Raw genomic sequence first — 27,184 nt, 5'->3', positions numbered from 1 at the left:
CTTTTCCAAGAGCTGTTCCATGTTGTCAAAAGATTTAAATTAGAAAGAGAGATAATAATTCTATAGCACATAGGATATGGGAAATTAAAGTTGAAGCTCCTGTTTCAATGAACAGGAAGTCAGGGATGCAGGTGGTCTTCTTATCGATCCTTCTGGACAGTGGTCGCTGTCAGCATCAAGATGCCTGCATCAGAGAAGTCAACCTGTGGCTCCAGAGTTGGTGCTATCATGCAGGTTTTGGCTTCTTCAACCACAATCCACACTTCCATGAAAGGGGCATCCTGGGACATGATGGTCTTCATCTCTCTTCAAAAGGCAAGAGTCTGTTCTCTTACAAGTTGGCTGATTTCCTACATAGGGCTTTAAACAAGGTTCACTGGGGGACAGGGATGCAGAGAACAAAGAGATCCTAGGATCAGTAAGCTACGAGTCATGCACTGGATCATCCCAGATAAATACTAAAGAGCCCGATAGACATCTGGACAGGGTGGTAACCAAGGGCACCCACTGGGGGCCTCAAATGTCTCTACACTAATGCTAGGAGCATGGGGAACAAGCAGGAGGAACTTGAACTCCTGCTTATAAGCAATAACATCAACCTGGTTGGGTTAACTGAAACCTGATCAGATCCTCCTCAAGATTGGGCAGTAAACATTGAGGGCTATAGGTTGTACAGGCGTGGTATAGCGGGAAAAATATGGGGGTGTTGCTCTCTATGTTAAGGAGCAATACACATCTTCTATAATCAAGATGGGATCAGAGGAGAGGCAAATTGAGGTACTATGGGTTAGAATACAAGGGGGTTGGGGGGAAAGGGACTTGGTAGTGGAAGTCTACTATAGACCACCACACCAGGAGGATGAGCTAGACCTGGAATTATCCAGACAGATCTCAGAGGCTATATGGTCAAGACACTTGGTTGTCATGGGTGACCTAAATGTCCCTGTCATCTGCTGGCAGAAGCAGTCAGCCAGATCTAACTGTTCACATAGGTTCTTAACCTGCATACAGAACATTCACCTAATGCAGGAGGTATACGGTTCCACTAGGGGAAACACCTTGCTGGACTTGGTGCTAGCTACAAGGGATGACCTGTTGGGGGATCTGCAGGTACAAGGTAACCTAGGGGACAGTGACCATCAATTGATTGAATTCACTATCCAGCATAGGGTGGGAAAAGTAACCAGCAGGGCAGAAGTGTTAGACTTCAGAAAGGCTAACTTCAATGTGCTTAGGAGTTCCAGTAGTAAGGCATTGAAGATCAAGAGCATTGCTGAAATGGGAGCCCAGGAAGGGTGGTTGTTCCTCAAGGGAGCAATCCTTTGGGCACAGAAGGAGACAATCCCATTGCACACAAAAAGGGCCAAGAGAAACCCTCTTGGCTGAACAGGGAAATCCAGGAAAATCTAGGAGAAAAGAAATAGACATATGGGCTGTAGAAGCAGGGGCTCACACTTGCAGGGAGTCAGTTAAGAAGACCAAAGCAGCAATGGAACTCAGGCTGGCGACAAAAATTAAAGACAACAAAAAGTCCTTCTTCAGGTATATAGGCAGCAAAAAGAAGGTGAAGGGTAACATAGGACCCCTACAAAATAGGTTAGGGCAATTGCTGACAGATAGGAGGGACAAGGCTGAACTCTTCGAAGAGTTTTTTGCCTCTGTATTCCTGAACATGGATCAAGACAAATCTCCCAATTGCATTACAGATAGGCACAGGAGGAACAGCAGCCCACCATCCTAGTAAAGGGACACTTGGAGGGGCCGGATGTGTTTAAATCAGCAGGCCTGGATGACCTCCATCCACAGATGCTGAAGGAATTGACCAGTGTCATAGGGCCACTGGCATGGCTATTTAAGCACTCATGGTGCTCAGGTCAGGTCCCATAGGACTGGAAAAGGGCCAATGTGGTCCCTATTTTCAAGAAGGGGAGGAAGTAGGATCTGGGTAATTATAGGATGGTTAGTCTCACCTTTATCCTTGGGAAAACCTTTGAAAAAATTATTAAGAATCACATTTGTGGGAGCCCAGCAGGAAAAATAATGCTGAAGGGCAACCAGCACAGGGTCATAGCAAGTAGATCCTGCCTGACTAACCTTGTTTGTTTTTATGCCCAGGTCAGAAAACACTTAGATGCAAGAGTTGAGGTAGATGTCATCTACTTGGATTTTAAGAAGGCCTTCCATATGGTATCTCATCTTATTCTCATGAACAAACTGAGCAGTTACGACATAGATGATTACACAGTCAGGTGGGTGGCAAATTGACTTAAGGGTTGAACCCAGAGTGGTGGTGGGCAAGTCAGTAGTGACCTGGAAAGATGTGGGCAGTGGGCTCCCCTCAAGGCTCAGCCCTTGGACCTGTGCTATTCAATGTCTTCATCAGCAACTTGGCTGACGGCATGGAGAGCACTTTCTCCAAATTCGCAGATGACACAAAATTATGGGGTAAAGTTAACACACTAGTGGGTTGGAAAAGTGGGCAGAAAAGAATAGGATGCAGTTCAACAAAGACAAGTGCAAAGTGCTGCATCTAGGGAGAAGGAATCACCAACACACCTATAGGCTAAGCGATGACCTTCTCAGCAGCACAGAAGCAGAAAGGGATCTCAAAGTCAAAGTTGACTCTAAGATGAGTATGAGCCATCAGTGTGATGAAGTAATCAGTAAAGCTAACCGCACTCTATCATGCATTACTAGGTGCATCACGAATAGGTCCAGGGAGGTGATACTTCTCTATGTGGCACTGGTCAGGCCGCAGTTGGAGTACTGCAACCAGTTCCAGGTGCTGCACTTCAAGAGGGAAGTGGATAACCTTAAGCAGGTCCAGGGGAGGGCTACTCATATGGTTAGGGGCCTTGTGGCAGGGCACTAGTGGTGCCTGCCACTTTAAGGGCTAGATCAAGCAGCCAGTAGACGTTTGTTTACAGTGGCCATTTTAGAGCTCTGGCCGCCTATATAAACAAGAGCAATTTGCTGCTGGGAGCCAGACAAGAAACAACATCTGGCTGAGGTGCTGCATGGGAACATTTTGCAGGTAAGAGCAGGAAGCTCTGGTTCTGGGCATGACCTAAAACTGCACCCTGCTGGGAGTGGATGGTCTGGTGGGGTTCCCAGTGGTGCAGGAACCCCAGGAAAATGCCAGGCCAGTTACCAACGTGGTGAAAGGTGGGTGCGGTGCCTTAACCCCAGCCCTCACTTTCAGGTGGGTTATATGATCCATCTAATCCAGGGAAGGCCAGGTAAGCTTCTTGAAGCATCTGAGCCTGCTGAGATGAGTGAGCCTGTGGGGCCAGGCATGCCTTATGAAGCAGCTGAGCCAGGAATGGGGGACCCTGATAGCTGAATGCAGGCAGGTGGCTTAGACCTAACCTGAGAGACCCAACTGGTCAATGCTGGGGCCAGGACCCAGATAGAGGTCAAAAGGGACAAGGGCCCACCACGAGGGATGCCCATATAAAGCAGAGAAGCTTGGGGTCCTGTCTGGCCTGAGATGGTGCCAGGGCTTAAAGGAAAGCCAAAGGACCCAGGGAAGGGCCACAGATAATGGGCAAAGGGGATGGTTGAGTTGGCTGCCTGAGATGCCATCTGCGAGGCTTGTTCCATGGTGTAGGGGTGGAATGGAGCCATGGATAGCCCCCACAATATCAGGGTGTATAATGGGCAGCCTCCCACCTAATTATCACATCAATATTATTACATCAAGACATGGCAGGCGAGTGAGGTGGGTGGCTGACTCACAGACAGGGAACAGGCTGGTGTTTGCACCAGGCATGAAAGCCTACCCCTGTCACAGGCCTACAAGTAAGGCCCCATGAAGAGAGACTGAATGACCTGGATCTCTTCAGCTTCCGCAAGAGAAGGCTGAGAGGTGATCTTGTGGCTGTTTACAAATTTATTGGGGGGGGGTACAAGAAATTGGAGAAGCTTGGTTTACTAGGGCACCCCTTGGAATAACCAGGAACAACTATCACAAACTGACAGAGAACAGATTTAGGTTAGACATCAGGAAGAACTTCTTCATAGTAAGGGTTGCCAGAATCTGGAATAGGCTTCCAAGGGAGGTGGTGCTCTCCCCTACCTTGCGGGTCTTTAAAAGGAGATTGGAAAAGCACTTGGCTAGGGTCATGACCCCAGCGCTCTTTCCTGCCCAAGGCAGGGGGACAGACTCAATCTACTGAGGTCCCTTCCAACCCTAACAACTAAGAAACTATGAATAATTATTGATATAAAAGGTGATGTGACTTCATTGTATAAGCACTTTCCTAGAGAAAATACACCTGGTACTAAGGGCTGTTTAATCTAGAGAAAAAAGGCACAATAAGTTCTAATGGCTGAAAGCTGAAGTCAGACAAATTCAAATTAGAAATAAGGTACATAAGTTTTAGAGTAAGGCTGATTAACCAAAGGAACAAACTTCCAGGAAAAGTGATGGACTTGCCACCTTCTGTCTGTAAATCAAGACTAGATGCGTTTCCAGAAGACATACTGTAGCGAAGCTGAAATTATCCAACTCAACATGGGTAAGTGGATACAATGTAATGATCTGTGCCATAGAGAAGGTCAGACTGGATGATCTAATGGATCCTCCTGGCCTTAGATGCTATGCATCTTACTCTAGATGTTTTTATTATCCGTATAAATGCTCATTCCCTTTCTGAACCTTGCTAAAACTCCTACTGCCACTTTTTAGAATGAGAAGTTCTAATGTCTATTTTCAGTGAAAATTTAGAAACTCCTATGGATTTGGACTTTCTTCCACCTTCCTTTGAATGCCTATATGTTATTTTGTTTAAGAGCGTTTTTCACCCCGTTATTCAAATACTGTATACTCTTTAAAGTATCAAAAAGCTAAACTGAATAAAAACATATGCACTCAAACATTATAAAAGCATAAACATTTACATTAGAAATTATGTCTACTTGACATTTTGTAGTAAAAGTCAATCTATCTTCCTTTGGCACTTTTACCTTTTTGTTCTTAATTTTGTATAATAAAGATTTTAAAAGACAAAAAAAGTCTGCCTATATAATTATACTGCATCCATCACAGTAACTTTTGAACATGTCGGTCACCCAAGTATAAATATATATTTGGTTTAAATAAGCCCTTTAAACATTAAAGCAGTGATGGCCTACACCAAGGACTTGTCAATACCACTGATGTACTGCATCACATAATACTGTGCTGAAACACTCCACGCAGTTCCATGTACATTATCTCACAGAAATAAAGAAGCTACAATACATTCCCTGGCCATTAACTAGGAAGCCAGGCACTAGTTCCTGCCCAGGGAAGGTAAGTGATACAGTTGCCTGTGCCTTTGGTTTGCTGAGTGTTTGTTGGTAGGCTGCATGTGTTTGGGGCGTGTGCTCCGAGAAGCTGGGAGTGATTGCTGATTGCTGAGTGATTATTGCCTGGGTCTGACATAAGCCCTAACAAGAGGGCAGAGCCAGTCCAGGCCCAGCAGGGTATAAAAACAGACTCCCCAGGTGACCAGGGAGCCAGTGACCACAGGCTGCAAACAGGGTAAGCAGTTTCACAGGCCAGTTTGTGCTCCCCTCCCCCAACCCACACACACTTTTAGAGAGGAAAGCCCTTCAGGTTGGCATGAGGAAACAGGGAAAATGGGAACTTTGGGGGGCCAATAAGCAATGAACAGGCCAGCTTCCAGGTGAGTCTGCTAGGGAAGATCTGCTTGGAAGAAGAGCAGTAAGAGAGAGAAGGCAGATTAAGAGACCCAGGGAAATAGCTGGAGGATTTCACAATGCCAGAGTCACTGTAACTGCCTCTCCTTGCACCTGTGCAGTTTCTGTCCAGGCAGAACTACCCACCATCAATGCTTCCACTCAGGTCCAGGTTTGGTGCTGTGAAGACTATGGCTTGCAGGTTTCTTCCAGTGACGGACAGGTCAGGGAGTGCCTGCATTCTGAGTAGTACCTCCTGGTGGTGTCTCTCACGGAACAGGCAAGAGAAGGAGATGACAAGGCTCTGAAGAATCCTTCTCCATGAGGAGTTCATTGATTTGATGCTGAAGGAGACCTCTGGGACTGTGGAGGAAGAACTACCAGACAATGCTAGAGAAGAGAAGGGACATGGACACCAAAGAGAATGGAAGCTGGAGGGCTGTGACTTCTGGCAGCAAGCAGAGATTTTCACTTCCACCTGCAGTGGTTCATCTGTAGAAGAGATATGCAGCCCTAGCAGCAGAGAGAAAGGAGCAAGTTCCAACGGTGGAGGAAGACAGGCCAAGTCTCACCAAGGTGGGAAGAATCAAGACAACCGCCACCATGAACTGATGGGTGGTGGTAGTTGGACACCCCCTTCTGTGGTGGACAGAGAAAGCCATCTGCTGACCTGACCTGCTGTCTTGGGAGGTCTGCTGCTTGTTCAGATCCAGGATCTGAGATGTCATGGAGGGCTACCAAGGCTCATTCAGCCTTCTGACTACTACCCCATGCTGCTCATCCATAAGGGCTGCCAGGGGAGACCCTAAGCATATCAGAAATGACTACAGGCTATGGCTGCAAGGGTGAGGGGGTCTAGGGCTCAGGTTGTGTTCTCGTTGATTCTTTCAGCCAAGGGAAATGGCCCAGGCAGGAACAGATGCATCCTGCAGATCAACACTTGGCAGCGCAGGTGGTGTCACCAGCAGGGCTTTGGGATTCTTTGACCATTGGATGTTCTTCCAAGAAGAAAGATTTTTGGGAAGATATGGGATCCACCTGATGACGAAAGGGAAGCGCATCTTTGCAGACAGGTTCACTAACCTAGTAGGAGGGTTTTAAATTAGGTTCACTGGGGGATGGAGACCTGAGGTAAGTGGGGAAGCAGGAGACCTGGGGGGAAGAGCAAGCAGGAAGGGGCAACAGGAGAGGTGCTCTCATACTCTCTGAGAAATCAAGGCAATCAACTAGTCAACCTAAAACTATTCTGGAAGGACAGGGAGGGGAGAAATGGAGGAGGAGCTGCATTTTAAGTAAAAGAACCATATGATTTCACAGAGCTCCAGTAGGAAGCTGGAGATAGGCCTGTGGAGAGTCTCTGGGTAGGGTCAGAGGGGAGAGCAACAAGGGTGATGTCATGGTGGTGGTGGGGGTCTATAAACCACTAGACCAGGAGGGAGTGGTGGATGAGGCTTTCTTCAAATAGCTAGTAGAAGTTTCTCAATCACAGGCCCTGATTCTCATGGGAGACTTTAATCACCTTGACATCTGCTGGGAGGGCAATACAGCAGTGCATAGGCAAGCCAGGAAGTTTTTGGAAAATACAGGGGACAACTTCATGGTGCATGTGTTGGAAAGGCCAACTACAGGCAACATTCTTATTGACGTGCTGCTCAGAAACAAGGAAGAATTGGTGGGGAGTGTAGTAGTGGATGTCAACTTGGGCAGGATGGAAAACATCTGAGATGACTGAGTTCAGGATCCTGAGGAAAGGAAGGATGGAGACCAGAAGAGTAAGGACCCTGGACCTCAGAAAAGCAGACTTTGACTCACTCAGGGAACTCATGGGCAGGATCCCCTGGGAATCCAGACTGAGAGGGAAAGGAGTCCAGGAGAGCTGGCTGTACTTTAAAGAAGCCTCCCTGAGAAAGCAGGAACAAACCATCCTGATGCACAGGAAGACTAGCAAGTATGGCAGAAAACCAGCTTGGTTTAGCAGGCAACTCTTCAGTAAGCTAAATCACAAAAAGGAAACATAAGAAGTGGAAACTTGGACAATTACTTAGAAAAGAATATAAGAGCATTACTCGGGCATGCAGGGATAAAGTCAGAAGAACAAATTGCAGTTGGAATTCCAGCTACCAATGGATGTGAAGGGTAACAAGAAGTGGTTCTACAAGTATGTTGCTAGCAAGAGGACTGGGGAAAGTGTGGGTCCCCTACTGAATGGGGAAGGCAGCCTTGTGACAGGACGCAGAAGAGGTAGAAGTGCTTAACATCTTTTTCACCTCAGTCTTCACAGCCAAGGTCAGCTCCCAGACTACTGCACTGGGCAGCAGAGTTTGGGGAGGAGGTGATCAATCCTCAGTGGTGAAAGAACAGACTGACTACTTGGTACACGTCCAGCTTTTCAAGTCCATGGGCCAGATGGAAAACATCTGAGAATGCTGAGGGAGTTGGCTGATGTGACTACAGAGCCATTGGCCATCATCTTTGAAAACTCATGGTGATTAGGAAAGGTTCTGATGATAGGAAAAGGGCAAAATAGTGCCCATATTTAAAAAAGGGAAAAATCATAGAATCATAGAAGTAGGGTCGCAAGGGACCTTGTAGATCTTCAAGTCCAATTCCCTGTCTGGGCAGGAGAAAAAACTGGGCTCAAATGATCCCAGCCAGGTAGGCATCAAGCCTCCTCTTAAAGACCCCCAGGGTAGGAATCAACACCACTTCCCTTGGAAGTTGGCTCCAGATCCTAGCTGCCCTAACTGTGAAGTAGTTCTTATGGATGTCTAATCTAAGCCTACTCCCAACAACTTGTGGCCGTTATTCCTTGTTATGCCAGGGGGCACTAGGGGAAACAAGGTCTTTCACAAACCCTTCTGGTCCCCCCTAGTGAGATTATAGCCTGTCACCAGGTCCCCCCTCAGCCTTCTCTTGTGAAGGCTGAACAGGTTCAGGTCCCGTAGTCTCTCATTGTAGGGTCTGCCGTGTTATCCCTGGATCATGCGTGTGGCCCTCCTCTGGACCCTCTCAATGTTGTCCACATCCCTCCTGAAGTGGGGCGCACAGAACTGGACACAGTACTCCAGCTGTGGCCTGACCAGTGTTGCGTAGAGGGGGAGGATCACCTCCTTGGCCCTACTTGAGATGCAGCTGTGGATGCACGACAAGGTTACCCCTGTAACCTATACAGGTCTTGCTGCAGTCTTTCCCTCCCTACTAGCGTGCTCACCTTACTCCAAATTTTGGTATCATCAGCCAATTTAAACAGGTTGCTTTTCACCCCGCCGTCCAAATCTCTGATGAAGAAATTGAACAGCGCGGGCCCAAGGACCAAGCCCTGGGGGACTCTGCTGCCCACTTCTCCCCAGGTCAAATATGACCCGTCTACCACCACCCTCTGAGTACAACCCTTCAGCCAATCTGCAATCCATATGACTGTGTACGCATCAATGCCATAGTGATCCAATTTTTTTTAATGAGGATGGGGTGGGAGACAGTGTCAAAGGCCTTGCTGAAATCCAAAAAGATTACATCCATGGCAACACCTGCATCCAAGGCTTTTGTGACCTGAACATAAAAGGTAATCAGGTTGGTCTGAAATGACCTGCCCCTAATGAAACCGTGCTGGTTCCCCTTGAGCATCATCCCTGAGGCTGGCCCATCGCAGATGTGCTCCATGATGATCTTCTCAAAGAGTTTCCCTGGGTTGAGGTAAGACTGATGGGCGTATAATTGCCTGGGTCCTCCCTCCTCCCTTTTTTAAAGATGGGGACCACGCTGGCTATCTTCCAATCATCTGGCACTTGGCCCAAGCACCATGCGCGCTCATAAAGCCATGCCAAGGGCCCTGCAATAACCCCTACTAGCTCCCTCAACACCCTGGGGTGCAGAGCATTTGGACCCACTGATTTGAACACGTCCACTCCCTCCAGAAGCTCTCTAACCCAGTCCTCCACAACCTGAGGTCTGGAGGCATTCCCCTCGAGTCCATTTTGCATCATGGTGGGGAAGTCCCACTCCCGGTCCCTGCTCAAGAAAACGGAGGTGAAGAATTGGTTAAAGAGGTCTGCTTTCTCCTGGTGCAACCACCAGATTGCCCAGAAGATCTTGCAGGGGCCCCACATTCCCAGGAGGATCCAGGGAACTGAGAGAGAAAGAAAGAGTTACAGGTCTCAAAAGTACATGGGCTAAACAAAGGGTCAGTAGCCCCAGCCCCACAGCCCCAAAAAGCCCGGCAGAAACCCTCCTTACCCAGGTGTTTCTGGAGGGAAGGGGCCATGAGTGCCAACATTGGTATAAAGAAGAGCCTGGAACAGACAGAGGGAGGGAGCGTAGAACCAGGAGGAGGAGGACCAAGCCGACTCATGCTGCAGGGAACAATCAGAGCAATGTGGAGAGCCAGTAGGAGACTCCTGCTGAAAGCTAGCTTCCCAGAGGGAACTTAGAGTGAGGACTGCTGACCCGGTGGTACTTAGAACTGTTTGTTACCCCGCCAGGAGCCGGCAGAGCCCAGCAGAGTTTTTGTACCGTAAAGTCCCTAATAGAGGGGCACTATAGAATTGCAGTACCATAAAGTCCCTAAAAATGGCGGAAGCCAAAATGGTGTCATGAAGGGGATGAAGAAGGGGATTGACCTCCTGAAAGTCGATTTTTTTTGGCTTGGTTAAAAGGAGCTGGAATCATAACCCCAGGCCAGGAGTGCTGGATTTTGGTTTTTTTTCTTTTGTTTGTCTTCTGCTTGGGATGGAAGTCATGCTGCAGGACCAAGCGGCTGATCAGAAACCAGTGGAACGGGTGTAGGGGTGGTGGAGCCCTCAGGAATGTAGGACCTCCTCGGGACAATGGTGGGACGACTACTGGGACTACACATCCACATCCAGGTACTGAACCAACTCCTTTAACACCAAGTCATGGCAGGCAAAAAGCATTGGTGCGTAGATCTCCAAAATTAGAAACCGTCTCACTCGAGTTGGCCAGCAGGCAGAGGCGTACAGGTCTGCAAATGACAGAGATACTTAACAAGAACTACAGCCTCACCTCAGTCCGTGTAAAAGTCATGGAGCAGATCTGCAAATAATCCATTTCTAAGCATTTAGAGGAGAAAAAGTTGATTAGGAATAGTAAGCATAGGTTCACCAGGGGCAAGTCATGCCTGACCAACCTGACTGCCTTCTGTGATTGACTCTATGGATGCAAGGCCCAGCCATCCTGACTGGCTCTATGGACGAAAGGAAGCCAGTGGATGTGGTGTACCTTTATTTCAGCAAGGCTTTTGATATGATCTCCCACAACATTCTTCTAGGCAAGCTCAGGAAGTATGGGACGGATGAATGGACTGTAAGGTGAGTAGAAAACTGGCTCGAGCATTGGGCCCAGAGAGTAGTAATCAAAGGCTCCATGTCTAGCTGGCAGCCAGTATCAAGTTTAGTGTCCTATGGGGTCTGTCCTGGGGCAGGTTTTGTTCAATGTCTTCATCAGTGACCTAGAAGATGGCATAGAGTGCACCCTCAGCAAGTTTGTAGATGACACCGAGCTGGGTGGCGAGTAGTAGATATGTTGGAGGGTAGGGCTAGGATTCAGAGAGACCTAGGCAAATTGGAAGAATGGGCCAAAAGGCATCTCATGAGATTCAACAAGAATAAGTGCAAAGTCCTGGACTTAAGAAGGCACAATCCCATATACTAGTACAGGCTGGGGGCTGACTGGCTAGGCAGCATCTCTACAGAAAAGGACCATTGGGAGGATGGTACTGTGGACAATAATCTGAATATAAACCAGCAGTGTGCCCTTGTTGCCAAGAAGGTTAACAGTGTACTGGGCTGCATTGTTAGGTGTGCTGCCAGCAGGGCAAGGAAAGTGATTATTTCCCTCTATTCAGTACTGGTGAGGCCATATCTGGAGTACTATGTTCAGTTTTAGGCCCCCTACTACAAAAAGGATGTGGAGAAATTGGAGAGAGTCCAGCAGAGGGCAACAAACATGGTAAGGGGGAACATGAGTTATGAGGAAAAACTAAGGGAACTAAGGGAACTAGTTTATTTAGTCTAGAGAAGAGGAGACAGAGAGGGGACCCAATAACAGACTTCAGCTCTCTGAGCGGGGGTTCAAAAGAGGATGGAGTTAGGCTGTTCTTAGTTGTGGCCGATGACAGAACAAGGAACAACAGTCTCAAGTTGCAGGAAGGGAAGTTTAGGTTAGATATTAGGAAGAATTTTCTCACTAGGAGGGTAGTAAAACACTGGAACAGATTACCCAGAGAGGTGGTAGAAGCTCCATCCTTGGAGGTTTTCAAAACCGAGCTAGACAAAGCTTTGGCTGGTATGATCTAGTTGGGGCTGGTCCTTCTTTGAGGAGGGGGTTGGACCAGATGACCTCCTGAGATCCCTTCCAATCCTAACTTTCTATGATTCTAATAGTGCAGGCTAATAACCCAAACTAATTAGCTGTCTGTCAGATCTGCCTCTCAGAAATAGCTCCGATTCTCAGCAGAGCACAGAACCATGTGAATATGGGTGTGCCACTTCTAGGTCAAAACGTAGACTTCCTGGAACAGCATAAGGTTGACATGACCCTATTTACAATACCAGCATAACAAATAATCAAAACAAAAATAATGAATTCTACTTAGAGATATTGCAATTTAGCAATTCTGATTTTATGTAATCTCATGAGCCAGCCTCAATGTCACCTGAGAAAATATGAATATCTCCATTTTGCACCATCTGGAATATACTCCTAATTAAGTTCTTCAGCAAAGTGATTGTGTCAGCAAAGCACACTGATTAACATCGGAATGACACCTTTTGCAGTTTTAGTGGCATTTACTGGTACGCTATTTGTTCCACATCATGTTTTTGCACAATGACCTTATGTTCAAGCCGTACCACAGAAGTTCCATTAGTTGCATATTTAACTCTCCTTTCAAGACTGAACAAATATTTAATCATAACTTACACAATGCTGTAATAACATTTTCTGAGAATTTTCTAAAGGGATTGTAATAGACAGAAAAGCAAGCAAATAGGAGTGGTTGTCTGTTTAACATCTAAAACACCAACACACACACACACACTGTCTACTGCAATACAAGCATAAGGACATGACTCACTACTGTATTACTTGAGTTTTAAATGGGTGGAACAGCATTGATTTCAAGTGAATTACATAGCATCAATCTAGAGCATATTCCTACTAAATTAGTTTTATATTATTCCCTAATTACATGCCATTTTTAAGAAAGAACAAGTAGTTTCTTTCAAAGGAGTACATAGGTCATAGTGATTTAGTTTTATTTTAACATTGATGGACCATATATTTTATCTATTCTGAGCTGAGTGCAAGTGAAAAAGATAACATACTTCTGCACAGCTTCAGAATTACAGGCACATGTTATTTAGATTACCTTAACTTTTTGTAGAAACCCCAGTTCATAAAGTTTCTATTGTTGAAGCTCTACCCAACCATTGGAAATTGAGATTTGTCACTACCATTGAAAAGGTATACTACCATCATATAGAATTTCTGATTAACAGCACCTAACACTACCTAAGGATACAGCTATTATTCTGAAGTTCCAAAAATATTGTTCCTATATGATAGTACAAAGCATAACTTAGCAGTTGATTAGAGTCCTAGCTTCCTTCCAAAGCAGCTAAACAAAATAAAAAACTTGGTGTTTGAACAGGACATTATGGAAGACTACTAAACACCATTCAGTCTGCATTTCCTTCTGTGAAGGCACACTGGGGTAGGAAGCAAGAATCTTTACAAAAAAACATGTTAGAGTTTTGTCTTTTTGAAAATGGATTCTGTTGGACCTCCACTGTAGGAAATGGTAAAATAAAAACAGATAATTTCATTTAAATTTATTTTTAACTGTTTTTCCTTACTAGACATGCCAATGAAAAAAAGGAAAAGGATTGGGGTTGGGATGGATTGCATCAGGCAAATCATTAAATCATGTTGGGCCTTTTTCAGATTTCATTTTAATTTATATAGCTCTATTTAATACAATGATGTAACTCCTGATTTACTTTAAATCAGAATAGACTTAGACCCATTACATCTAAGAACACAAACATGTCAAAGGCAGGCACAATTATCCTGCTTGGATTATTAAAAAGTGTTCAATGGGAGAATGAAGAGAAAGGAGAGGGAGATTTTCTAAATTTCCTCAGGACAAGGAAGTAAGGAGTATTTCATCCATCCTAACTAGTTCATGCAAAATCTGGTCTCAAGGAAGCCAGATTAGAAAGAGATAATACTTGAATTCACTAGTGGCATCTAGAGAACCACTAAACAGTACAGTGCCTGCAATTACAACTTTCACTTCAGCTGTGTGTGAGATCATTGTTATCTATAACAGAGAGATTGTAGCAAATGATGGCATGTGCTGAAGTAGATAGACATGCAGAAGAAATGTAGAAGGTGAGTAGATAATGGGCCTTAAGTCTCAGGAGAGATGCTAACCAAAAGCAATTGATGTGAATCAGAAGTGTACGGGAAGAAAGGCTCAGCTGACTTGGAAGTAAATGTATGTACCATATCTAATAGCGAACAAAACACTATTATCACTGTCATCTCTGAAATTATGCTGCCCTCATTGGTACATATGCTGCTGAAAATAGGAATGATTAGATTCAATTAAAAATCCATCAATGGGGGTGGGGAAAGTACACAAATCATAACCATAACAGATGTCTGACCTCTTCAGGATTGCACAGTAATGACAATGGTCCCATGCAATAGCTTGCATGCCTCTGAAACATCATACAGCCTAATGTATGCAAGATCCACTACACAATCGCTGCCTGCATACCAATACAAAAATCAATATTATTTTTCAGTAATCAGTGGTGCATCTTTATCTTGCTTCCATTTTTTTGCTTTTATTCTTTCTCCTTCCCCACTTCCATACTATCTACAACTTACCCTACCCTACGCACATTTACATTTAGGGATGCTGCCTTCATCACAACGTTTTGTATATATAGAAAAACATTATAGAAACGATGGTCTAGAAGGGACTTCATCTAATCCATCCTCAGCTCCCAACACCAAGACCATCCCAATCAGATGTCTGCCCAACTGCTGGAGGTTCCAGTAGTAATGATTCTGTAATGTCTCTGGTAATCTGTTTAGTGCTTAACTTCCCCTATATTTAGGAAGTTCCTTTTAATTTCCAATCTAAGTATTCTTTATGGGGATTTCTTTTTTTCCTACATTTGGTGGACACAGAGAGTAACTGACCATTTTCCATTTTATGAAAACCTTTTACATACTAGTCATACTGTCATAATGCCCCTAACACCCAGTTTCTTTCAGACTAAGCAAATTATATATTCTTTCCATTTTTATTTCAAGGTCATTTTCAAAGTATATAATTCCTGTTGCTCTCCTCTGGACACTCCATTTGCCTAGATCTTTCTTACTGTGTGCTGGCTGAGTAGAGTAGAATATTGACCTCCCTTGCCTTACATCTAAAACACTAATACAGCCCAGAACTGATGACTCATATTTAATTACTGCCCATTATTTTACAGTACAAGCATAGAAAACATTAGCACTAAATTACATCCTCATAGTTCCTGTTAATTGTAAAACAGCATTATTTTTGTGCAACTTACTCCTTTTGAGATGAAGAGATATAACTTGTACCATTTTTGTAAACTGCGTGCCTGCATCTGGAATCCAGAAGTGGTTTGGGTTTAATCAGGAATGATTAAATTCATAATATTTTCTATAGGAAATAACATCAAATTCCCCTAACCCTCAGCTCTTGAAGTGTTATATTAATTCTCCTTCTGGAATTTAATTTCTGTAGCTGTTCCAGTAGAAAATATTATTAAATAGTAGGGTCACTTCCTTAACTGGTGTAAATCATTGATTGAAATGGAGCTGTGTCCCTGTACACCAACTGAAGAGGCTGCTCAAAAATAAGATTCACTGCTCTGTCTCTAACTCTCCATGTATTCACAGAATTGTCTGCAAATTTGCCAACTCAACTTTCACTGATAAGAAAAGACTAACAAGAAAAATTGGCAATAAGGTATTTTTATATTGATTATAGATAATTAATACATGGAAAATTCCAATTAGCTTCAACAGGAAACAACAACAACAGCTATTACTGTTGTTATTAATTCTGATTGAGACCAATGGAATTTTACCTGAATTAATAGGTGGTGGTGGTGGTTAGATTCATATCCTACCCTATCCAAAAGGCTTGACTGAGTTTTTAAAAGAAGAAAAAAAAATCAGGGATTGAATCACATTTACCTAAATTTGTATATTAAAGCTAAGGGCCAGAGAATAAGTAAAGGTCATTTTGGAAGTTATTTTTAGAGAGTAATGAATATTTGCCATGCAAATACCTGCTTAAACATTGACACATGACAGACGTAGCTGACAGAGCTCAACCTTGAAAGCCAACCTAAAAATGAATTTTAGCGAGACAAAGTTCACACTTAACAGATATGCTGAAGAAAAACTGATCAGACTAAATAGAAATATCCTTGACTAGATAGAAGAACAAATCGACCTTAGACAGTTGCTTAGGTGAAATATATAAGAGAGATAGGAAGCTCATCTGAGGTGAGCTGAAGTACTCTGTAGGGAGAAAACAGGCATTGTGAAGAGTCATCCACAGCTTAACTGAAGCACAAGAAAGGTCTCCAATCATTCCATGTATTTGACTCAGACATTATCCCTGCAGAGGAAGTCTGTCACTAGACACAGAAATAGGGAAGAGGCAACAACAGGATCCAGTAAGCATGGCAGTAATTTAGAACAACAAAAATAAGGGGGGGAAAGCCTCAATATCAGCAAACAGGACGCTGCTAAAAATAACAAATCCGTTTCTCAGTGGGTACAAAATATAGAATCGCATTAGAGAGAGAAAAATATTAAGTATACCTGTTAGCTTAATGAAACCTCTTTTCACAAAATAAAAGGTATGTGAAAGAAGCAGCTAGTGAAAATGAACAGCCTGTATATAAGATATGGAAGGTCAGATTTACAAGCAATTTCAAAATGATGGCTTCTTGTGTTGTATTAAATTCAGCCAAGTTTTATTTTTAATCATGATATGAAGGTTATGTTGTTTCTTAATTCTCCAGTTTGTGTCTATTTTTCAAAATCTTGTTTACAAATGTATACGCATAGCTGGCCCATGTACTATTGAAAGTGGCTATTAAACACATCTTAATTCCCCATCACAGTGATGCACACAATTAAGGAGCTCAGCAGGTAAACATCTTGTCCATGTAGCATTTTATCATTCTTAAGTTTACCATTAAAACTTGTTAATAGTTGCAGACTAATTCCTCTTCTACAGTAGCATTAACAAAATAAAATTTACACACTTAAAATTACCTTCTCAGTGTCATAAGAGTAGCAAATGAAAAGAAATGCAAATATAATTGTCGGGTAGATTTTTTTTGTAGAACAGAACAAATAATTGATATTTACTTTAGAGGCTGAATCTTGTCCCCAATATTTTTAAAAGAAAAGAAAAAAACAAAACCAAAAAACTGATGCAAGCCTAAAAGTTTTCTTTGTCTTTACACTTCAGCCTGAACAAAACATTTCATTACACAGCACACAAATACCTCAATCCCATTTTGGGTATCTATAGCAAAAAGAGGGCTGGACTTAGACACCTTCCCAAAACAGAAAGCCTAAAATGGTTAGGGTCTTTTACCAACAGCCCAGGACTTAGATGTAGGATGTGGAAAATCCAACTCAGTTCCCTCCTTTGACTGAGATTTGAATTGACACCACCAACCTCCTTCAGAGAGCAACCATAATTCTGGGGTGTGCTATTCTCAGTCTTTCTTGTGGATCCTGTTTCATTTAATAGAAAATATCTATACGTCCACTTGATTAAGTGAATTTCTAACCAATGTACTATAGAGTCACTATCTTTCTTTTTCTTTCCTCCTCACATCTTCCTCAGTTCTGTGAATTTAATCCTCCCAAATTTTGTTTTAAACTGAAATTATTAGGAGAATTTGGGTTGTAAACAGGCTAGGGAGGAAATAAAAGTGCATTTTGGGGGGGGGAAAAACCAGTTTATTCTGCAGCTCTAAATTTTACAAGGTGGAGAAAAGACTTTAACTTTGTTTACAAAACATAAAATACATTTTTCAATAAAGAAAAAAAACACTGCCTAAGATGACATCCAAAATCACTCTATGCTAAAAATGTTGCTTTTTTGAAAAGAAAGAGAAGTTTCATACTACTGTACATAGCATTTGAATAGTAATGGATGTTCTTCACTGTTTCCCTTTCCTCATCAGAAAAAAACAAACACCACGTACGTTTGGTAGTCTTGATACACTAAAGCAGGGGTTCTCAATTCCCTTGCCATGACCCAGTGCCGGGCTATGGTGGGTCGACTGCTGGTCTGCAGCACGGTTGGCTGCTGGACTGGAAGTAGCCATGGACTGGCAAACCGCGGCCCCCCCAAAGCCAGGTGGAGAGGCTGTGGCCCCTTCTGCAGGGCCCGTGGCAGCGAAGGGTTTGGCACACCCCACCGCCCGGAGGTGCGGGTATCGTTACCTGTCTTTCGGCTGGAAATTCTGTCCGCAGCCGATTCTGACTGCTGGGCCGCGGTTTGCCAGGCCGTGGCATAAAAAACTTTGGGAACCCCTGCACTAAAGCTTTAATCTTTCAATTAAGGTCAAATTATTCTTTTAAGCATGGTAATTTACTAGCGAAGTCTAATCAGTTTAGAATCATAACTTAAGGGACGTTCTTACCCTTAGACCCTCACTGCAAATTGCACACCTAAATGACTTGTTCAATACTTTCTCTCATTCAGAAATCTCGTAAGTATTGATGGGAGCTGTGCAGGTCAGCTAAAATAAAAGATACACAATAGACATCTCTGCAATTCCAAGGATGAGAGAGGATCAACATTTGGGGAATGTTTTACTCTGTTGGGTCATTGGGAGTGTTCAGTCTGGCTGAAGACCTATTTTACACCAAGCCGTTTGGACGACAATTACCATTTGTTGCTACCACCATTTCAGCTCTTCAGGTGATAATGGTAGAAACTGATGTAGACAGAGTTGTCTGCTGTTAATTAGATCAGCCTCTGCTCAGAACACATATGCATGACACAGCATTTAAAATATAGAGAGCTGCTAGACACAGCTAATTATATATTTTTTTCCTCTTCAAAATAAAAATCAACAGAAACAAATATTTGTTTGGATTTCAGCAATCAAAAAGCAACTTTGGTTGAAAATATAATCCAGAATAGACATTTCCTGAAAAATTTCAGGTTTGATTTAATACCCATCTTCCACCAAAAATATTTTTACAGGGTTTATTCCTTTATTAGCTTTATAGCCAGCATCTTACCAACATTTTGGACAGTAAGCTGATAGTATACCCTTGTTGTTAAGCAGGCTAAAGGCATACTGGGCTACATTATTGGGAGTGTTGCTAGCACATTGAGGGAAGTAATTTTTCCCCTCTATTTGGCACTGGTGAGGGCACATCTGGAGTACTGTGTCTAGTTTTGGGTCCCCCACTACAGAAAGGATGTGGACAAATTGGAGACAGTCCAGAAGAGGGCAATGAAAATGGTTAGGGGACTGGGGTACATGAGTTAAGAAGAGAGGCTGAGGGAACTGGGCGTATTTAGTTTAGAGAAGAGAAGACTGAGGAAGAATTTAATAGCAGCCTTCAACCACCTGAAGGGTTGTTCCAAAGAGGATGCAGCTAGACTTTTCTCAGTGGTGGAAGACAGCTGAACAAGGAGCAGTGATCTCAAGTTGCAGCAAGGGAAGTTTAGGGTAGATATTAGGAAAAACTCTCGAACTAGGAGAGTAGTGGAACAGGTTATCCAGACAGGCTGTAGACTCTGCATCCCTGGAGGTCTTTAAGATCCAGCTAGACAAACTTTGGTTGGAACCATCTAGTTGGGGATGGTCCTGTTTGAACAGGCAGTTTGATTAGATGACTTCCTGAGGTCCTTTCCAATCCAAATTTTCTATGATTTTTTACCTTAGTTGCACTAAAGGATCTGAATCATTGATACCCATGATTAAAAAAAAAAAAAAAAACTTCAACCAAAATTATCTACAGTAAAATGCTGGCCTCAATGACTTCACTAGTCAGTATTTTGTAACTTCTGTATAAAACATTTCATTCAGTTACATTATTTCATGACTATGTGGTTCCCAGCATACTTTTGTCCTAAAAGAATTGTCCTAAAAAAGGATACCAGTGTTTAAATCTCATTGAAAAAAAGTTCCCTCACTTGATTCATTTACAAACTTGTTGTGATACTATTCCCATGGAAGTCAATGGCAAAATCCCAACTAATTTTAATTGAAGAAATATTGTGTACATCTTTTAACTGTGAAACAACTCTTCAAAATCTAATATTTTTTACTATGATGCACGGATCTCAGACATACAGGCACCCTAAATCAAAAGAATGAAAGCAATAAGCCTTTGAGCAATAACATTGTGATATTCTTCCACCTGACTACATATATATATTGTAAGATAACTTAAAACTGAGAAATAATGAAGTTGATCACGGAATGCTTTTCCTCCATAAATGCTTGTTTTTACTTTATCCATCACTAATTTCACAGAAGCTAAGGGAAAGACTCTATTGATTTTGATGTGTTCAGAAACAGACCTACATCAACATTGTTGAATGGAAAGTATGCGTTGCAGCTTCCAGCAAATGTTTCTACTCTAATCACTAGTTTAAAAAAGAAATCAATAAAGTATTGAGCACTGAGTAAAGAAAAGATTTATTCAAATGTGCAAAAAATGTCATCCTTTCTCATGAATTTTCTTTTACTGAATTAGCATTCTTATAGTGAGAACAATTTGCTCAACAAGTTGTCACATTAACCTTCTTAGTCATTCCCTTTTAACTGTTTTCAAGCCAGCCTCAGAACATTCAGACACATTTTTAATTTGCATACTCAAAGCTTCTCTTAAAGTGATCTTTCTTGTTTTCAACAATCAAAATCTTGAATCTGCATTTGAGTCGATTTTAAGTGGTTCTTTAAAGATTCACCTATGTATAACCAGCCACATTCTATTCTACCAATTAAGGGTCCAATTGGACTTAGGCAACTAAATGTGATTCTAGTCCATACTGTTCAGATTCTGAAAAATCTATTGATTTCTCTACTTTTATAAGACAAGGTTCTTTGGGTAGATGTGATACCTTTTATTAGACCAACTAAATAATTGTAAAAAAGTTCTTTGCAAGATTTTGGGTAGAAAAGAAGCCAAAATTCAGGCCTGTGAAAATGGAAATGTGTGGCTGTGAGGTTCAGAGGGAATGGGAAGCAACAGCTGTGACACAGATAGATGGGGTAGGGAGAAAGAAGAATGTTGTACTGGGGATAGAATGTAGCTGGTAAAATGCAGACAGGTTACCTGGGGTTATCAAATGGCAGGCAGGTTATAATGTGCTTCTATATTTAGTCCATTATTTTTTGTATCCAGTAGGTTGATGAAGTGAAGGTCATAGTCAGTCTTGTCTACAAAATGTGTTTTGTAAATTCCCGCTTAGAATTAGAACTGAGAGATTGGAGAGAGAGTGGTTATCTTGTGAGAAACGTGCACCTACAGATAATTGGGGGGGTTTGTCTTTGATACATTTCTGATGTGCGTTCATTCTGGCGCACAGTTGTTGTTGTTGGGTTTCTTCTACATATTTTCCATCAGGGCATCTGGTGCACTAGATGAGATGTATTACATTTCTGGAGGTGCAGCTGTAAGATCCAGGACTGGTGATGGTTCTGTTGTGGGATGTAGTTATTGTCGGAGTGGTGGAGATGTATTGGCAGGTTTTACGGTTTTTGTCCCAGCATAGTCCTGAGCCATTCAGTGTGGTTTGAGTGATAGAAACTTTGCTTCTAGTGATGAGTATGGTGAGGTTCTGTGCTTGTTTAAAGGCTATGATGGATGCTTCTGAAAGGATCTTTTAAGAATTGGGTATTCTTCTAGTATGGGCTGTAACTGTTTGAGGATTTTCCATATAGGTTCCACAGAAGGATGGTAGGTGATAACTGAAGTTGTGAGATTTGTGAGGATTTTCTTTTTGTACTGCAGCAATTCTTCACATGGTATCCAGGTGTATCTTTCAAAAGTACAATTTCTCTCTCTGGAGCAGTGTGTTTTTGAGATTTGCAAGGTAACAATTATGGGTATTCTCCTCAGTGCAAATGCGCTGGTATAGAAGGGCTTGGTTGTATATTACAGCTTTCTTGATATGTTAAGGGTGATTGCTGTTCTGTGTCGATATGTATGTTGGTCTGTGGATTTCTTGTACATGGTGGTTTGTATTTTGCCATTCTGGAAATTGATCATAATGTCTAAAAAGGAAACGTTGGTGCTGGAGTATTCAAGAGATAGTCTGATGGACAGGTGATGGTTATTGAATTTGTGATGGAAATCAATCAGAGACTGCAGGTTTTTGGTCAAAATGATGATGATGCCATCTATATAGCTTAGGTATACCATGGGTTTGATGATGCAGTTCTTGAGGAATTCTTTTTCTACTTTTGTAACATACTATTATCTCAGTCTTAAGACTGAGTCATCAGAAAGCAGTGAGGAAGATGGGGACCCACACACCTTTTGCATTAATTGTTTTTCAGTGACTCAACAATAACAGGATAGAATAACACTTAGGTGCCTAATTTCAGTTATACATCGAACAAGTCAGTGGTTTTCAACCTTCTTGGACTCAAAGCTCCTCTCAATAGACCCAAGGCAAATATCAGCTCTTATTTTTCACTCAATTTTCCACTACAAAAAAACAGATCAATTCTTCTGCTGCAAAGACCTCAGAAAACCCATGACAGATCAGAATAGTTTTTAACACTATGGATTCCTATTTTAAATCTCTGGGTTTATCTTGCAAGTTAGGTTTGCACACCTAACAGTTCTAAAATTGCATGACACCCTGCAGCATCCTACCTGAGAATCACTGGAATAGAATCTGGTTCATAACGCATAACTTTATTTACATACCTCCAAACTCGTAAAGATAAATTAAAATACTAAAGTTCTAGCTAGCGGAGAAAAAAATCCTTTGAAGCCATGATCACAAGTTAAAATAATACTATTGTTTTTGTTCCAGTAATTTCAAACACTAACAGCTATCAAACTTTTCCTCTATAATCCTAAAGAATTATGAGAAACCTTACCTTGGAAAGTCCGCCTACTTCCAAATAGAAGCAGATAATGAAAACATTCCACGTGACCCAGAGCGCAGTCCACACGGTGTACTAGACACAGAGATCCAGATGAAAGCAAAAAGAAAGAAAAATACATTTGTGAAAATGAAAAGACTATACTGAGCAAATCAATAATAAAAAATCTGATATCAATACATACAGTTCTTCTGGGAACAGCTAAGCAGGGAGACTCCAGAAAGACACTACTTCCAGCTTGAGTCCCATAAGAACCATAGCAAATTACAAATTCAATATTTTCTGCTGCTCTAAATAAACACCAATAAAACCTAGATTTATTGGATTGCTGTTTTGGGGACATTTATGACTCATATGCATCTCATTATTCAGCTCTGTTGGTGGATCTCTCAAAATTGTACAGTTACTTAGGTGCATGATAGTCTACTTTGTAAGAGAAAATGTTAACAGAAAAAGAAGTAGGAAAAGAAACGAACAAATAAACCAGAAGTGCTATTAATCAGTTATGGGGTTGTCATTTGAAAATGAGTCAAATTAAACATGAATTGGTCTCCAAGAACTTTCTTCTAATACAAGTTATGGTATTTTTTCCAATTAAACATGACAGCCTGTTTTTTGAAAGTTTACTCTGCAGAACAAATTCAGCTCTGGCATGAATGGGTATAATACCAGGAAAATGATTGGCACTGTATCTGCTGTCAGAAGTGTTAAATTTGGATTGGTTGATTTGAAAGCATCACAATCTTATAATAAAACCTGAAGAGACAGAGGCACAGACCTGCAGGGCTCCCTTCCAGAGCCTGCGTTCCATGCTGATGCAAGGATCTGTTCACACAGAAATGACCCAGGACTTATTTTATTCACCTTTTTTTTTTTTTTTTAAAGTAAACGAATGCTATTTACAACGGGATCGCACCATTTACCTAACTAGGGTTGTAGGATGGCACAATTACCTATCCAAGTGTTCTTGTTCATAATCATTTATATATGAATACCTAATTGCATAAGAAGCAATGATGGAGCTGCACTCAAAAACAGTGTAAAGAGATGCTGGACTGGCTGTGTCCCTTTACATTTACATGCTATTTACCTTCACAGTAAAAGAAAGGTTGTTTATAAGCTTTACACGTCCAATTAACTGTGACCAGGTCATGCTAAGATGCTGTTGTTTTGCTTCTATATATTCAGTAAAACACCACCATAATGTACAAAATGCCAGGTCCTGTTTCTATTCAAAAGGTGCTGTCAGTTTGACTTTGTTGCACAATTTTCAGTTATGCTTCCTTCTTCCTCCATCTCCCTGTGATTTATAACAAACAGTGCCATGGAAAGGGGGTTGGTATTTTTCATGCTTTGATTTTTTTTGCATGTTACTCATTTTTGCACTCCAGTATCTTCCATATGCAAAATGGGTTATTTAGTTTAAATTTTTTAATGATGCACTTGTGACTCTTGAGGATGATTACTATGTGAAAGGTAGAGAATGAATAAACAAAATGAGATTAATAGACCCAGTCAATAGTCTCTATATTACAAAGAAGAGCATTATACTAATGAAGGCTCATTTTTAATTTTTTAATTATACAATGATAAAATTACTGAAATAGGTGTGATCTATTGCTAATAAAAAGGCTTTCTCCTTTGATATATTATTTATTTTAAAAAGATACCTTGTAGTTTTTCTCTCTCTGACTTTGTGGCAACCCACTATAAACTCTGTATCAAATACAATAATTGATTTATGCATATGCAATAGCCAAGCTGTGGAAGGATATCTTTAAGAACACCAGCATTCAACAACATGAACACCTAATTCTTATCCACGTGTTGAAATTTTTGTAATGTTACTTTTTAACTGTTTATTAAAAATAGATTTCAAAATAGTCAGACAATTCTACTTTAAAAACAATATAATAGAAAACAAATCTCTACATTGATAGAATACGTCACCAGATATTTAGCGGTAAGTATTACTTCACATGTAAGCTACTTCATATTATACCAATATATGATATGATCCTGTTCCATGAAAACCAATAGAAGTTTTGCAAAATGACAATGAAAGCCACCTTAAGCAAAACTGCCATTGGTTACCATAGCTGACTCTGCTGGGGCAGAGTAAGGTTATGGATACAAGAGCATCTTGCTGCAAGGTCAGCAAAGAGCTCACTTCACTTTTACTGATGTGCAAAATATCTTGCATTTACTGTGGGATATGAGCGTAAACATGAGTTACCATGTCCCAACTTCATAATAACTTTTTGTGCCCATAGCCTAAGGCAAGCATACGCACACACAGATGGAGTTTTGAGTGTTCACACACTTTCACAAATTCCTATATTTTGAAAAAAGCAAACTGAAAAACAAGACATTCCAGTAGGTGGTGTCATATTGATACTCATCAGGTGCATTTACATGTGTTATTACTGCGCATGAATAAACTCTAGAGCTGATTTCTGTTTGAACATGCTCCCAGGAGCAATAAACTCTGGAGTTTATTCCTGCACAGTATGTTGAGCCAGTTCAGAGCAGCCCCAGCTGCTCTAGGAGTCCCAGGAGTCAGCCTGACAGCCCAGGACTGCTCCCCACAACTCAATGTGCTGTGGAGGGGCTGGCTGGGGCATGAGGGTCTCTTCAGTGGCCCAGCCAGCTGAGGCATCATCTACAAATATGCTGCTGTGGAGTTTTTTTACTATGCAGCAGGATAGTGCTTGAATTAACAAATACTATTCTGAGTCCAAGTAAATTAGTTTACTCCAGCCTAATAGGGGTGCACATGTAGATACTGAGATGTTTACTGCATAACTAATTAGTCAACTAACTAATCAGTCAACTTTATTCATCGATAAACATTGTGTGTGCATGTGCCCACCGGGATTATCAGCAGAGATGAAATTTATAACCTCCAAATTTAGTTTCAACTGCTCCACTTCAGCTAGCTAGTAACTGATAGCATTAATAGGCTGATCTGCTCTGTGTGGAGCAGCCCTAGAGGAGTTCAAGCCCTTTGACAGTAAGCATCACAGATATTTGCTGACAAGAAAAGAAAGCTGAGATTCGGGCATCTTTAATTCCATCCAGGAAAAGAAGGGGATATGTTCTGTGAGCATATCCTTTCCTATCAATTCTACTTGCCCAGGACTAGTTTTGTCCCTCCACACACATCTCTATTATATCACAGGGGTGCTCCATGCCCAGGTCTGCAGGCCAGATCCAGCCAGCAGGGCTCCTCATGGGTATGTGGGAAGCCCTGTGGGTCATAGCCCTGTGCACTAAATAAGGTGCTCAGAGCAGCATCGTGCCTCATCACAGCATGTAAAGCCAGGCCAAGGGAGTGTGGGTCCTTGGGTCCCAATTTCAGCATCCAGGGCCCCAGTCTTGATGCCAGCATGTGGGCATGGGTGGGGGAAGTGCAGGGCCCCAGTCCTGGCACACGGGGCCAGCAGAAGGCAGCACAAAGCCCTGATCCTGGCATGTGGGACTGGGCAGAGATGACATGGGGCCCTGATCCCAGTATGCAGGGCTGAACAAAGGTGGTACATGGGTGCTGGGCAGGGGAAGTGCAGAACCCCAGTCCTGATCCAGGCATAATAGGATGGCACAGCCCTGATCCCAGTGCACAGAGTCAGATCTGGCCCATTCTCCTGTGCCATTCCCCTGGCCTGTGGGACCAATATGTTGAGCACCACTGCTCTGTCACACTTTCCACAATTGGCCGTCCCTAGACTCCATACCCAGCTAGTTTCAGTTCCCCCTGTCTAGGTCCTCATTCAATCTGCATTCTTACCCTTTGCTCCTTCACTCTTTACTTCTACCCATTTTCTCCCATTCCCTCAAATACCTGTCTCCACATATCCAAAGTCCTAATTTCCTGTCTTAGGCCTCTTCAGGTTCCTTCACTTTTTCCAATTTTTTTCCCCCAAGTCCAAACTCTATCCCAGCACCCTCATTGTATCTGTCATCACTTTACCCTTCCCCCATCCAATGGTTCTTAGTCACAATCTTGCCAAACCAGTCTCAGTTTCTCCCTGGCTCCTTGTTCATGTCTGTCTTCTGCCCCAATTCCCTTTCCAGTCCTGGTTTCCTTGCCCAGTCAATCTCAGCCTTCTCACACCCAACTTCCAGCTCTAGTCTACACAGTAATTGCATAGCACTACTAAATATCTATGACAGAATGTATAGGGCACCTTGTACAGCTGAATATTAAAAAGAAAAAACGTCTCTAGTTTGTATTGACTACGATACTACAATTCCAATAAACAGCATTCGTGACAAAAGGAGAACATTGTTTTAGTGTTAACGTCAAAGAAAGA

At 42.2% G+C, this 27,184-nt stretch overlaps 1 protein-coding gene across 3 annotated transcripts in view; it reads right to left on the bottom strand.

Annotated features, from left to right (window-relative positions):
• NKAIN3 (sodium/potassium transporting ATPase interacting 3) overlaps positions 1 to 27,184 on the bottom strand; it is a 691,062-nt gene that overhangs the window by 347,512 nt on the left and 316,366 nt on the right. For all 3 annotated transcript variants that reach the window (XM_090040058.1, XM_090040059.1, XM_090040060.1), the window contains exon 3: positions 22,866 to 22,946. In XM_090040058.1, the coding sequence (XP_089896184.1) occupies positions 22,866 to 22,946 (81 nt within the window). The remainder of the gene's footprint in view (positions 1 to 22,865; positions 22,947 to 27,184) is intronic.

This window comes from Crocodylus siamensis, chromosome 3, assembly GCF_052110815.1.
Source record: "Crocodylus siamensis isolate JL-2025a chromosome 3, ASM5211081v1, whole genome shotgun sequence".
Classification (NCBI taxonomy): domain Eukaryota; kingdom Metazoa; phylum Chordata; order Crocodylia; family Crocodylidae; genus Crocodylus; species Crocodylus siamensis.
The sequence above is the reverse complement of the archived record's forward strand: the minus strand, read 5'-3'. Positions and strand labels throughout refer to the sequence as shown.